Source organism: Pecten maximus, unplaced genomic scaffold, assembly GCF_902652985.1.
Source record: "Pecten maximus unplaced genomic scaffold, xPecMax1.1, whole genome shotgun sequence".
NCBI classification, from domain to species: Eukaryota; Metazoa; Mollusca; class Bivalvia; order Pectinida; family Pectinidae; genus Pecten; species Pecten maximus.
In genome coordinates this window covers 1-15,406 of record NW_022979980.1, presented here as the reverse complement: position 1 = coordinate 15,406, position 15,406 = coordinate 1, and the positions used below count along the sequence as shown (strand labels likewise).

The following is a 15,406-nucleotide window of genomic DNA, read 5'->3' as shown; positions in this document are numbered from 1 at the left end:
TTGGTAAGGTCATGCCAACCTACATATTTGGATTTTCAAAATGTTATTCGCTCTCTGTACATTAGTGCAGTCAGTTAGATTACTGCTCTGAAATATGGTCACCATAGCAAGAAACACTCGTACACCAGATTGAAGTTGTACAGGTTTTATTTTTTATTTTATTATTTTTTTATTTCTATGTTTTAAATCAAAATTAAACGATAATAGTCTATATTACATGTAAATTTGTACACAATTCAACTTACCTAGTCTGGTATGAAGGCATTAATACATATATTTTTATTCAAATCTGTACATAGTCTGCTTGATCGAACTTTTACAAGATACTACTTTTTAGTTCCACATCTTTTTTTTTTGACTAGGTCGAGTATCTCAACCTTGCTTTATCCCTGTAAATGCTGGATTATTGTAAGAAATTGTAATGTTCTTAAAAGAGTCCTAATTAATATTAACTACCTTCGTCATGTTCCCGACAGTTTTTTAACGTTTCACTTGAGAGATTTATGTCGAACGAAGATTTGTTTTCAGAATTAGGTCTCTTGTTTACTGTTCATAACAAGACTTACTTGATTGTCTGGATGATTTCTATTTTGGACATCAGTTCTATTTCACATGTGTATGCACTTTATATACCGTATTTGCTCTTACTATATAATTAATTTACTCTTGTTATACTTTATCAGAGACATATATATATATATATCACACATGTTATATATACGTCTCTGATTTTATCAATTTGTTATCAATTCTGTGATTAGACATTTGGGTTTTAAAATTGAAATAAATAATGAATAACTCCAAAGATCACGATGACATTCTCATTAAAGTTGTACGTTTTATGAATCAGTCTATAACCTTACCTGTAGGCTATAATTATCTCTTATTGTTCTACCTTTCACACCTATATCACTTGGTCCACAAAATACCTTACCTTTAGTTTACCTGTATACAACATGCTGTGTTGTTTGTATCATTGCTGACAATTAAGTCTAACTACCCTAGTTTACCTGTGTGATACTGTCTGGAGCATTTGTACCCTATACATGTAGCCTGACCATTGCATATTATATGAAACTGTTTTAAAGGTTAGACTATAGCACAGTAAAGGTAATATTGTTTATTTAACACGATCTTCATCTTGGTTTCCATCGTAATGCGTCGACTACTAGGATCCGCCATTTTTTATTACACTAAGATCGATGGACCATGTGACTTGACTTGTTTTTTGTGAGAGTGTTATTTTTTCTATACAAAGATACAGACAGATTTATAGCCGTATCTATGTAATTCTCACCTCCTTACATGTATAAAATTATTTGCTGTCGCTACATTTCTTTTTTGACGTTCGGTAAGTATATTTAACTAAATTTCGTTTCGATAAAAAATACATTCCGCAAAATTTTCTACCGAACGGTTATGAGACGGTCTGTGAGTGAAAATAGGTAAACGCAAATGCTACGGTAATGCTACGATGAGTGGACGCAAACGGTACGGAAATGGTACGGAAATGGTACGGTAATGCTCCGGAAATGCTACGGAAATGGTACGGTTATGCTACGGTAATACTACGGAAATGGTACGGTAATGCTACGGAAACGCTACGCTTAAATCGGAACTGCGAACGTACACGGGTCTGTAGTAGTATATATTTACATGATTTTACCTTTCTATTTAATATTATGGTGCTTCAAGTTATTTTCTGCAATGAATTGCGTCGTTTTTATGCCTGTATCTAGCAACTGGTATCATATCGAGTTAATTTGATAAACAATTGTCTCTTTGAATAAATTTCCTTTGGTGCGCTGAGGATATGTATTAATATTGTTTGGATTAGTTGATGCTACATCATAACAAATTAATCTTTCGCGTCGTTTAACTTCAATTGATGGAAAGAGTACTAATTTTGTTTCTTCTAAGATCTAATATCTTGTGATCTGTTGATAGAATATTTTATCTCAGTAAACCCTCTCCGTAATTACAGAGCATCTTTTCTGATCAAACAATCACGATCCAGAATCATGTTACAATATTCATCTTTAACTTTAAAAGAAAAGACATATTGCTTTTCATCGCATGAATCATTTTCAACAGGTTGGAGAGATGACGTCTTTCAAATGTACATATCACAAAGTTGTTCCGTTATATGATGATTCTGTTAATGGTAACAGCTCGAAATTATTCAGATACACCTTTTTAATTAGTACGATGAACTGCTTTTCGTCGCTTGAATATTTTTTTCAAAAACGGAGATAAGGTAATGTCTTAAATAGACCCTGCAAACATTTGTGAAATGATAATCCTTTTGATGGTAACAGCTCGGAATAATTTAGGTATACTTCTGAAGTATGTATGCTTTTTATCGCCCGAATTGTGTTGTTCAACAACCGACGGTAACATGAAGTTAGCAATTAACCCTACAAAGATTTGTGAAGTTACATGATAATCCTGATGATGGTAGCAGCTTGGAATCAAAGATTTGATATCGATATAACAGACTATATATGTTTGAGAGAAATCTTGAAGCGACACAGAAACAGGTTTCTACCTACAGATTGTGCTTGTAATCAGTCTCAGCCGTTTATTGCAGCCATGATGATGTTAACATTGTTCTGCGTCTTCGCCTTTCTATCACCGAGTCTAGCGGCAGTGTCGAAAGCAGTGGACAAGTTGTTAGAATCGGCAATGGATGAAGTCACAGTTGACCCAGAGAAGGAATATGAATGTCTCCTTTACCGTTTGGAGAACAAACTTGACAGACTGGAGGATAGAATGACTAGGCTGGAAACTCGACATGAGAACCGAACCTGGAAGCCACCCGTCAAACCAACAGGTACATGTTATTGTCACTCCTTGTTACACATTTGAGACAATTGGTGTCAATATTTTATAAAAACATTACCAATACGATGATTGCATAGGTTTCAGTTTTGAATTGTTTAACTGTCACGATCGATATCAATATTGAGCATATCGATATTGTATTTGATACTGAGACTTCTTAGTTGTTAGGTAGTATTCAAGGGCCAGAATATTTCTTTGGGCGGCATAGTAAAATACATGATCCATGTGATAAATAATTGCAAGTTCGATATGGAGGGTGAAGGTCATATTGTTTTCCACCAAAAGAAGTCGAGTGAGTCCTTTTCCATATGACATGAATAACTTGGTTCTATTCTTAAACATAGTTCCAAAAAACATATAAGTTATATATACTGAAACGAAAAAGAAACGCAACTTCAAATTGTAGGTTTAATAAAATAATACTTGTGAGCATTATGTTTAAATTTCATATGTAATAGTTAATATTGAATATTGATGTAACATCCTTTAAATGTTTAGAGATTTTTAAGAACAGGTCACTTTGCTAGAAGGTCATGATTGGTAGTACCCTACGTGAATCCAAGTTGAAATGGCAGCAGTTTTGAAACCGTGCCCTAATATCGTGTGTGTCCTCCTCGAACAGTTATCACATCTCCAATTCTTTGTTGCATTGAGTTCATCAGGGCATTGACTTTCCGTATTGGAATGTTATTCCATTCTTGGACGAGTGCATTTGCTAACTGAGGGAGGGTATTTGGGGGGTTACGGCGATTTCGAATTCTTCTGTCTAATTCATCCCACAAATGCTCGATTGGGGACAGGTCGGGGCTATATGGAGGCCAATCTATAGGAACAATGTTCTGTGTCGCAAGAAAGTCTCTACAGACTCTTGCAACGTGTGGTCTCGCGTTATCTTGCTGAAAGGTTAGATGATGCTGCCTAACAAACGGCACAACATGGGGCCTAAGGATCTCATCCCGATAGCGTACGGCCGTTAAATTCCCATTGACTATCACCAAAGGCGTCTTCAAACCATGGGAGATTCCCGCCCAAACCATAACTGATCCACCCCCAAATCGGTCGTGTTCCAAAACACAGGCGTCAGCAAAACGTTCGCCTCGACGCCGGTACACACGTTGACGGCCATCTGCTCGAAATAACGTGAATCGAGATTCATCGGTGAAGAGCATAGACCTCCAACGTCTCATAGGAAAACGTCTGGGCATATGTGCCGTTGCCCATTGCATACGACGTGCTCGACGTTGCGGTGTTAGTGGTAAACCAACGTACTGTCGCCTTGCACGCAAATTAGCCTCACGCAGTCTGTTGATCACTGTTTGGGGATGAATTCGACGGTTATGATTACCAATCGTATTCCTTGCCGTTTCAGCGGCCGTTAATCTCCTGTTACGCAGGTGTGCCAACCTAAGAACCCGGTCTTGACGTCGCGACGTTACGCGTGGACGTCCTGATCTCGGCTGGTCATCGACTCTTCCTGTTGCGTTAAGACGTGAAACTAATCGACTAATAGTCGATTTGTGAACTCTGAATTGTCGAGCGACGTGAAGTTGCGTGTTCCCTGCCAGAAGCATCGCTATAGCACGTCCTCTATCAACCTTTGATAACCGTGGCATAATTGTAAAAGGAATTATTGTTTGCAAAAGTATTGGCGATGATGTGGCTCAATGTTAGTGATGAATTGATACTGGTTTGAATGAAAAAAGAACGCATATGTTTGTACAGGCACGGTTTTTGATGTTTTTACCGCGCCGGAAGTGCATAGGTCTCTAGTCACACTTGGGTGATTTTGAAGATTAGGCAGGGTGCATGTTTATTTCCGCGATTTTTATACAGATATGTATATTTAATACAAAATTAATCACAATTTTCCATGTTGCGTTTCTTTTTCGTTTCAGTATATTTATAGATTTTTTCAAAGTGACATTCAGTTGAAATCTGGCTCCGTTATTGATTATCACGGCCGAAGCAAAGTGCAAATTTTCTGATAAGTTGAAACAAAGTGCAAAGCGGCGGAGACATGAAGGGTCAAATTCGGACTCATCACAAAATGACATATTGATGCTAAAATGCACGTGAAAAAAACCCCTGAAACATCGTTGATTTGATATACAATACATAGAACGGATTTTGGGGCAAAATATGGAATCATAGCAAAAGCTTATTCATATCATAAGTTCGAAATAGAAACATTTTAATCAACAAGTCATCTTTATGTATAAATATTACAAACGTAATCAATCATTTAAATATTTTGTTTGATATCTCAGATTAAACACAGATGAAATATAGAATTGGAGCAAATGCGCGTCTGGAAGAGCCAGTTCTGAAAAAGTAAATTTAATATAAATTGTTTCCAACTACTTTTCCTAGCACTATAATCAATCTATAAAAAGTAAATTGAATTTTCACCTTAATAATGAATTTCTTTTAGAATTGAAAACGCTTTTTTAAGGAAAATAACATGCTAGTTCTTTCAAACATCGGCTCTGTTATAATCATTTTTGTAAAAAGTTTCTATTGTTATATGTTTCAAATTATCTAAAATAATGATTTGATGGCACCGTGAATTGAGATATATAAGTAACGAGAAGGGATAAGGGATAAATCGAAGCTATTCTACATAACGAGAATACCGTTAAAATGAAGCGGAGAAGCCTGCATTATACTTCATACCGTGTGCGCTACGTATAAGTGAGTGGACATCTACCTTTTTGTACGCTATACCCTATCCCGTATCGCTTTCTTATACATCCAATAGGAACTTTATCATATTTTCATCTCAATACGGGCTTGATGAATGAAAGTCAAACTTTCTATTCAAACTAAATTTATCATTTGATTTTTGATAAAGCCTTTGTTGTAATTAAAAAAAGTTTACAGTCCGGGCACTTGAATTTAGCCCGAGACCGACGTTCAATATTCACTCAAATCAATGTTTCATAGTAGTCATGTGTCATATGCACAAAGAATTTTGTTGTCGAAGCTGTATATTATATATATTGTCTATATGGAGATTATTTGTTTATTTCAGGTCGACAATATGCATTCAGCGCATACCTGTCTGTCGGAAATGTTGCTCGTAGCAGTGGTGATCTGAAGTTTACCACAGCCATCTCGAATGTCGGAGAAGCTTATAATGTTCACACTGGGGTGTTCACAGCGGAGGCTAAAGGCGTATACGTCTTCACTATCTATGCGCATACCTATACCTATACGAAGGCATGTACCCTAAATATCATCCACAACAACGAAACCATCGCGAGTTCCTATAGCTACGACAGGTATGGCTTGCCTACATTTGGTAACACTGTCGTGGTTCAACTGAATAGAAAAGATGTGGTACATGTTGGCATTAAGCCATCAAGTCAGTGCTATCTGAGCGGCAAATATTCAACCTTCTCAGGGTTTCTGCTGGGAGACTAAGAATATTGGACAACAGCAGTTTGCCAACTGATGCATACACCTGTTACTGTCCTGTTTGAGCTTACTCCTGATTCTTGTTACTTTCTCAAACTGTAATATTTATCTTATTTTCTTTACCATATTTCAGCATAATTATGTGAACACTGAACTGATACAAAAGCTAAAACTCGAAAACTAATTTGACAAATCCGACAAAAATTTATAGATATATATGAGATGTTTAGCTTACCGTTAAATATATTAACTTCGATTTCCAAAATTTCAGTAGAAACCATTGAATTTTACGCTCCTTTGTTTAGGAATTAAACTTGTATTATCAGTCAATGATATGTTAGTTTTGTCCGTGATCTTTCAGCCAATGTTGTATTACCCATATTTTAAATAATGATATTTCCCTTTTTCTTGCATCTAGATTAACAACTTATCGTTGTTATTTCTACGCGCTTAGTTTTCTTTCTGAATAAAGCTTCAAAATGCATTATCTTGTTGATTGTTTTCATTTTTGTTGAACAGAGTTGCTTATATTGTCTCTTATAATGGCTTAAGGAGAACAACGCTTTATTTTCGAAATGTGATAAGTATGAAGATTAAACTTAAGGCATGTAGAAGAATAACAAAAATCCGCAGTTATAATGTACTTTTATTAGCCCAGATTACTTTGATTTACTGATTAAAATTTTATCAACCGGCTTTTGGCATACCTACGGGGAGCTGGGAAGAAGCTTTTACATAGACATATTAATGATGTATTGTCTCATTCTACGACTATCATGGACCATGTCAAGACCCAAAGGCTTGTTTTTGTTAAAGTTATGTTAGATATTTCTTAGCCACCCATCCATATTCGAACTTTTCTATAATCTATCTATCTTAAACTATATAATAGCATTAACCATATTAACCGAAGTCGTTTAAAAAATCAAACTCATTTCACTCCTTTGAACTTGGATGTGGGTCAAGGAAATAACCTGATCAATTGATGTCTAATATCAAGAAACTTATAGAAGTTCAGAAGAGGAGCATTTAAAGTTTCTGATCCCGACAGAAAACCGGAAGTTGAGTTTTTAAACGATTAGTCTTAACTATAGACAGCAATTGTGCAAAATTTGATATAGAGAAAATACCATTGTTCTGTGTCTTTTGGTTATTGTGAAAAAGTTGCTGAAAGGTTTTCAGTAATTCGACCCATGTGATTTTGAAAGAAGGCATTTCATTTTAGCAAACTTTGCAGGTAATGACTTGGACATCCACGTATGAAATATCAAGACTCTATTATTTGAAGAGTTTCAGACATGTTTTAAAGTTTGTTTACCAAAATAGCACATTGAGCCCTACCGTAAACCGGAAAATGACCTTGGGGAAGTTAATAGTTTTTGAGAAAAGTGTTCTTTTGTTAATTTACGGAACACATCCTAACTGGATTTTGATAAAAACATACAGTAATTAAGGAGTTTTCTCCTTTTAGGTAATTAAATATGACATTTCAGCCGCATTTTTTTTTTGTTTTCCACGAAGTCAAAATCATAACCAAACTAAAATTGTTATTAAGCAGAACAAAAAGAGGCAAAAAATATATCTAAAAGATATCGGAGAAAAATAACTATATATTTAGGACAAAAAAATGAAGAATTCATCGTGGTGACATCAACAATATTTTTTTTTTATGGAAAGATTAGAATTATATTGTAAAAAAATCTTGACATCTGACCCATTAGCAGGATATTTATTTGACCATTTTTGTATTTTTTTTTTTTTTTCACATTTCAATATAATTATAAGTACAATTACAGATAATTTCTAAAGTGATGTTGATCTTTGATATTAACCGGTTAGAGGAATAAATATATACTCTACACCATTTTTTCGAAGATGTGATTCTTAGATTTTTACATGCGTTTTATGCCTTTTTTATATACCAAGATGAAATTTGTGAGTTTAATGATCATACCTGATTAGCTCTTGTATCTAAATAGTCAACCTAGTGTCTAAACGTACAACAAGTCCAAATGTAGTGCAAGAATAGTGCACTAGAATGTGAAGGTTTGTCAACGCTCAACTGTATGTGGCATCAGAATAATGCATTTGTATATTCAGACTTCTGAATCGGACAAGAAATATTTAGCTGTAAGATTGTTTTATTACAAGGAAATAATTCAAACGGAATTCGCTACCACGGGATGCACCGACATTATTGGATGGACACACATCATAGCCACAAAAATATTGATTATATGCTGAAACATGAGATCTAATCTATACCAAATGAAATTCTTTTACGTTATAATAAATTACAGTTCGTAAATAAATTTCGTGCAAATATTTTATGAATATATATATATATTTAATTTTATGATATTATGATAAGGATCAATATTGCAAAAAAGAAAATTGATATCCCCAAAAGTTGCTTGGAGAAAAACATCATATTTATTTATGGCAAACCTCTGTTTACATTGAATTCGCATTTGCGTCCTAATTCCAACTCATATCTAAAGGTGCTAACATCTCGTTTTTATTTTTTACAATCCTTTGGACTATTTAATTCAGGCATATGAGATTCAAAGTTAGGACACTATCAAAAAATATTTGGGAAATTTCAAAATAAATTGCTCAAACGTATTTATGGAGACATCAAAATTTATCTTCAAAATACACTGATGCACAATTCACAAATGAAAGTTGTGAGGTTTGTGACACCACAGTACAATTTAAATTTATTAAGGTAACCATAGGTTCTTTCAGCATTTTTATAAATTCCTTTCAATTAAGCAAAGTGTACATATTTGCATACAAAAAAAGACCATAGGCTCCTAAATTAATATGCAAATTTTATAAGTCACAAAGTGGTGGTCCGTTCACTTCCGGGCCAACATTCACCCCCGGTTCCATCAAGAAGCCTTCATTGAGGAGCTCCCTCCGTCCACGTCTAATTTTACACGACATTAGCGTTGTCCCATAATATTTTTGGTTAATCATTTTCAAAACTCTTTTATTGTTCAACATCACTTCTTATACTGTTCAGGTAAATAGATAAAGATGACTATCACTGGTAGCTTGATATTGATCAGGAGTTGAGTTGTTCCGATAAACAGTTTCTTTGATTAATAATCTATCATGATTAGATAAAATGTTTATATCAAAAGTGTTTTTCCAAATGTATGAACAGTTTAGACGGTATCGTAATTGCTTATAAATAAATACATACTGTTTCTTAAGTTATAGATACACGTATATGTATGAATATCATTAAAAACATATACATATGTACAATGAGAAGACGTATTATAAAAAATAAATCTTATGATAAGTGAAGACGTATTATGAATTATATCTTTCCCCCAAGTTGGTCGAACATGTTTTCAGTGGGTAAACATATGCGCTCTTCACCATATGGAGATATGGTTGGTAAATTTCCGTTGAATAATGTCGCGCAAAACCAGTTTTCTTTAGGGGTGGTATCCTTGTACTCGGATGACAACAGCCACATTCATTCAGCCGATGGAGTGTGGGGCTATGGAAGCAATGCATGGGATTGCAGAATTTGAGGTTTGAATATTTGCGAGGTGACATGATACAACTTTTTACCTTTATCCATACTATTAGTAAAATTGGAGTTCTCTTAATATACTGATGTTTACATATAATATGATAACAAATTTTACACACGCATGCACTTTTAAATCACTACTAAACTCTCATTTACTTGGCGTACCGGAAGGAGGTGATATTACGGAACCAGGCACTTTACTTAATGATGAATATCCATTAAGCTTACACATACTAACATGTAGTCTTACCTGATAGCAGTTGCACGATAACGAATTTTATCTTTCGAATACACGATTGAAAGTTCCTTATACCCGTACAAAATGTATGCATATCACCTGTTGATTGTGATCACTCTCATATCTTGTGTAACTGCAGATATGACATCTTCCACAAAATATTTCCACCACTTATGTTATTCTAACTATCGATGTTATTTGCCCCTTTTCCGCGTTTTGCCTGATGGCAGAAGTGTCAGCTAATTGCTCTTGAAGGTAGTGATCTCGTCATATTTGGCTTTTTATTGAATATCCATTTTGAAAATTGCAAGTGTTGGTGATTTCAATATTATTTTTATTTCGGGGGAATGTCCATATTCTGATTCATAAGAGTTTGTTTTTTTTGCGCATTGGCATTTTTTGTCTTTGTTTTATATTTTCAGTGGCAAAATAGCTATTTCCCACTTTTCCACTGGTAACTTCATTAAAATACCGCAAATTGAATCGTTTTCAAAAAAGAATATTAAGAGGTTAAACACTTGAAAGTGAAGAAACAATTTTATTTGAAATAAATATTAACACGGTAGTATATAACAGTAAAGTAAAGGACGCGTGGTGCACTTGTATGAAAATTAGTTATAAACTGTAATATGTATATTTAATGGATTTAAGTTGATAAAAAATAGTCTGTATGTTGTTAACACTATATGACGTCATATCTTTAGCAGAAGGTCACAAGAAGGTAGCGGTCAGAAACAGTCTTAAGCTAAACATCACTTTTGTTGGGAGATAACCGGATCATATGCAATCGGCAGTTATTTGTGTCCATAAAACAACTTAACAAACCTAATTACATTTCTAAAAACGTGTATAAAACAATACACAAATTATATTAGTAATGCGAACCTATAAATATAAACGTTAATTAATGTTGGTTAAATTGACATATTTATGTTGCAATATATTACTGTATAGATATAAGTATAAATATTGTGTCTTGAATAATCCGCTTTTCAAATATAATGTCATCCGTTTCGAAATATCTGAGAGGCAATCCATCTTGTAGCACAGGAAACCTGTTAAATTAAAATAAACATGATAATTAGTTATAGATTGATCACTGACGGACACAGAAATTATTCATCGCTCATTAGATATGTATTCAGAATTTACACCACGGCATTTGATTCAACAAAAAGAACTATGGCATTTGATTCAAAAAAATGACCAATGACATTTGATTCAACAAAATGACCTATCCTCGGATTTTTATTAAACCAAGACATATTGTTTATGCATTGTCGTAGCTTTTCTTGCAAACGACAAAAACACTATCTCAGCTAATTTGAACCAATCTGATATAATTCTATTGGAAAGATTTCCACTATTTTATGCAGAGTACACTTTCCGCCTGGTCACGTTTTTAAAACATCTACATGTATACTGCTGCCAAATTTCTTCCAAATGAATCTAAAAGATATTGCTGAATTTTCTTAATTATATTGCATTATATTGTTAAAAACTCATCACTTTTCCTGTTGTATTTTTTATCATTTGATACAAAAAAACACATCAGAGTTTCCTTTATTGATCAAAGTGTTGCTTGTATACACACTTGCTTCCTAGAATGTATTAATTATTATATCAGTGTTTGATACACGAATAACTTACTATTCAACGGTATCCCAATCGCCATCCTTGATATCAATAGTATAGGGGCAAAACACTTCCACCCAGTTTGGTCGTTTCGCAACCTGACACTCTGTGTCCGAAATAAACTTCAGCCAGTTGTTATCTTTAGGATCAAGCTTTTCCATGTGCTTCAGGCAATCAAACTTGTCTCCTTCCTTTACGACCATAAGTCGAACATACTTGTTTGTTTTGACGGTTGAATCCTTACCATGGTATAGGCTTATCTTGCCCCCAAGCTGGCTGATTACGCTTTTGATGGAGATCTTCATACGCTCTTTTCCATACGGAGATATGTTCGGCAAATCGCCGTTGTATAGTGTAGAACAGAACCAGACTCCTTTTGGAATCGTATCCTTGTGTTTGGGATCCAAAAGCCACATCCAGTCAGACGATGGCTTGTGGATCTGTGGAGTCAGCGCCTTTGCACTTAGGATTTTAGGCTTCATTGCAGAAGTAGTTGCATGATAAAACAGTTTTACTTTTTCCATATTCGTAGTAAAAGTGAAACCCTACTCTTAAATCTAACTAAGACTCAACAAATAGATGAATGTTATATCATATAATGACACACTTACTATGAACACATGATTTTGAATAATCGACCTGATATTTAATGAAGCATGCCGGAAGTAAACGACACGGAACCCGATACTTAGCTATCCTCGTGTGTGTGACACGTAGATATACGTTTTTATCTATACATAATTACAAAGGTGAGGTGTGGCTGTACGATGTGAATATTTAAAGAATGGTTTTATTAATATCTATGATAATTCCTGAATAGAAAAATAACAGTAAGTGTAGTTATCGTAGTTTTTATTTTCAAAGTTGTATCTTTGCCAAATCTTCCTCAAATTAATGCAGGAAATATAAATAAGAGGACCAGAGGGTCCGAATCGCTTATCTGGCTGGATTTGACCAAACGTCAAAATAAAGTTCATGTTCAATTCGTTAATAGTTTTATTTGTTGACTTCAAACAATGCTATTTTACATCAGGATTGTGTTTATCTCTTGATGCCTAGCAATACTATATATGGTTATTGGGTGGTGCTTTCAACGATTTCAAAATTATAACCTAGAAACAAAGTCCGTCCCTAGGGGGTGCAAGAAGACCCCAGGGCATATTTTTACATCAATAATTTATCTCTTGATACCAAACAATGTTATACACAGCCATGGAGTCTTCATGGCAGAGGAACGAACCCAGGGCCTATTTTTATAACATGAACATGATTATCCTCCGATGCCTTGCAATGCTACATATGGTTAGGGGTGGGGATCTTAACGGTTTCAAAAATGTTTTAGGTTCCGTTTGTTTAACGTCCTATTAACAGCCAGGGTCTTTTAAGGACGTGCTTGGTTTTGGAGGTGAAGGAAAGCCGGAGTACCCGGAGAAAAACAACCGACCTACTGTCAGTACCAAGCAACTGCCCCACGTGGGTTTCCAACTCGCAGCCAAGAGGTGGGGGGCTAGTGATAAAGTGTCGGGACACATTAACTACTCGGTCATCAAAAATATTACCAAGTCCCTTGAAGTAGTGAAAAACACCATGGTTTATTTTTACATCATTATTGTATTTATCTCGTTAAGGTATATGTGGCTATCGGGTTGGGATCTCAACGGCTTCGAAAAAGCAACAAAGAATTTAAGTCCATAGTGGTCGGGAAAGACCTGTCGTCTTATTTTTACGATATAAGTGTATTGATCTCTTGATACCAAACAATGCTTTATATTGTTATAGGATGGGTATCTGAATGGTTTCAAAGATGTTCATCTCCATCATTTCTAGCTTTTTGAAACCCAATCATTCACAGATGCTTCCGTTCAAAAGTTAAATTCCAATCAGTAATTGTTGATTGTCAGATACCGGACGACAGCGATGGACGACAGACGACGGACGCCACGGTATGGTGTATAACATTCGGACTAGGTGTATATATCTACCGTCATACAGAGTTAGTTTTCATTCACAATTCGATGACCAGAGGAAACTGTTTTGAGTTTTATTCCATTATTATGTTTCGAACATAAATGTTGGCCGTATCTTATAAGCCAAAATGAACTTTCTGCAACCATCCTTCCTACAGTGATTTCGTTTCGTTTATAACCTAATTAATGATATCATTACAAGCTATATCCAGTGTGATATCATATTAGATCAGCCGTGATAATGCATCCGGTCATTTCAAGTCACACGGCGTAAATAGGTTGTGTATCAACTTCGTGACCGCCTGCCTTAATTGTGAGTATTTTTCTGAACTAGAACAAATACACAGCAGTGAATCAGCTGCAGCACCTTTTGGAACTCCTCGGATGTGTTATACGGATTATTCTGGACGTTATACAATATGTAGATGTATGAATATGCAAAGAAAACAATTTACTCGTAAATGGTGCGTATAAAAACACTTTTGATGTAGTTTATGATTCGTAATTCTTAATTTAAAAAGCAAAATAAACAAATATAAGTTTATACACGAGAGAAACGATTATAAGTTAGCATTTAACTTGAAAACAGAAAAAATAAAGTTTAAAAAAAAAAAAAAAGATTTCTCTTATTACAAAAGTTTTCTTATCACGAACGAGGTCATGTGCCGCGAGTGACGTTCCCGGAGTTCAATGTTAGGTCATGTGGTGCGAGCCACAATCGCGAAGTTTCTGAGTGCAGCAACTGTCAATAATATGGAAAACACACTATTTTCTTTTATTGCATTTTCGCCAGTGAAATATAGAATTTATCAAACTAATAAAAAATTGTATTTTCACTGAAGCTATGAGCATTGAAAATATAAGATGTTGGAGAAAAATAAAAATTTTCCATTTTTGACAAAAAACTCAATTGACGTTAGCTATTCATGCACAGATTCTCCGATAACAGCAGAAAACGCTTAAATTGCGCTGATCAGTCCTTTTAAAATGACGTCGTCTAAATAGGCCCAGTAAGTGAAGTCAGCTGTCAAATTCGTAACACGACATTTCGTCCAAATGCACTCTAATACTGTAGGTAGGCACGGGGAATGGTAAGATGTTTACCTATTTCGCCGATTATAAAACATAATATTCCTTTCGTTTTTCTTATCCTACCTGACCTGTAGCACATTGCAATTATTTTCCCTTAACATTATTTCGAATAAGTTCAAAACATTCGAAATCCCTAAAACTGGTTTAAAGGCTACACAATCATGTATGGTCGTAGCTGTAACATGTGTATTGAAAACAAGAAACTTATGAGTTGGATATTTTCAAATATGAATCTATAATCTTGAAAAGATTAGCAATAGTTCGTGTCATATATTTCTCTGCTTCGTCACTTGATCCGGTTTTATCGCATTAAATTGTAATTGTTTATCCTGTCTTATCAAATTGTTAATCTCAACAAGAGGCCTAGATGGCCTGTATCGTTCACGTAGTTGGATTGGACCAAACATCAAAATAGTGTTCATGTTCAATTCCGTTAATATATTTATTTGTTGATGCCCAACAATGCTGAATGTGGTTATGGGGTTGGGATCTCAACAATTTAAAATATATAACAAAGAAACTAAGTCCCTTGGGATGGTAAAAGGCCACAGGGCCGATTGTTTTACATCAGGATTGTATTTATCTCTTGATGCAAAAAATGTTTTTTTATGGTTATTGGATGGGTATCTCAACGGGAGATATAAAGGGCATCGCAACTCC

At 34.8% G+C, this 15,406-nt stretch overlaps 2 protein-coding genes across 2 annotated transcripts; one reads left to right on the top strand and one right to left on the bottom strand.

The window, feature by feature from the left end:
- The first annotated feature begins 2,523 nt into the window (after positions 1-2,523).
- LOC117319344 (caprin-2-like) lies at positions 2,524-6,745 on the top strand. The gene is made up of 2 exons (XM_033874176.1): positions 2,524-2,833; positions 5,876-6,745. The coding sequence occupies exons 1-2, from the start codon at positions 2,593-2,595 to the stop codon at positions 6,265-6,267; spliced, it is 633 nt and encodes a 210-aa protein (XP_033730067.1). The 5' UTR covers positions 2,524-2,592; the 3' UTR covers positions 6,268-6,745.
- A 3,820-nt stretch (positions 6,746-10,565) lies between these two features.
- On the bottom strand, positions 10,566-12,248 carry LOC117319342 (the record flags this gene model as incomplete). Its single annotated transcript, XM_033874174.1, is given in 2 exon segments — positions 10,566-11,107; positions 11,703-12,248. Coding segments are annotated over 2 exon segments (510 nt in total). The 3' UTR covers positions 10,566-11,106.
- Between the last annotated feature and the right edge of the window lie 3,158 nt (positions 12,249-15,406).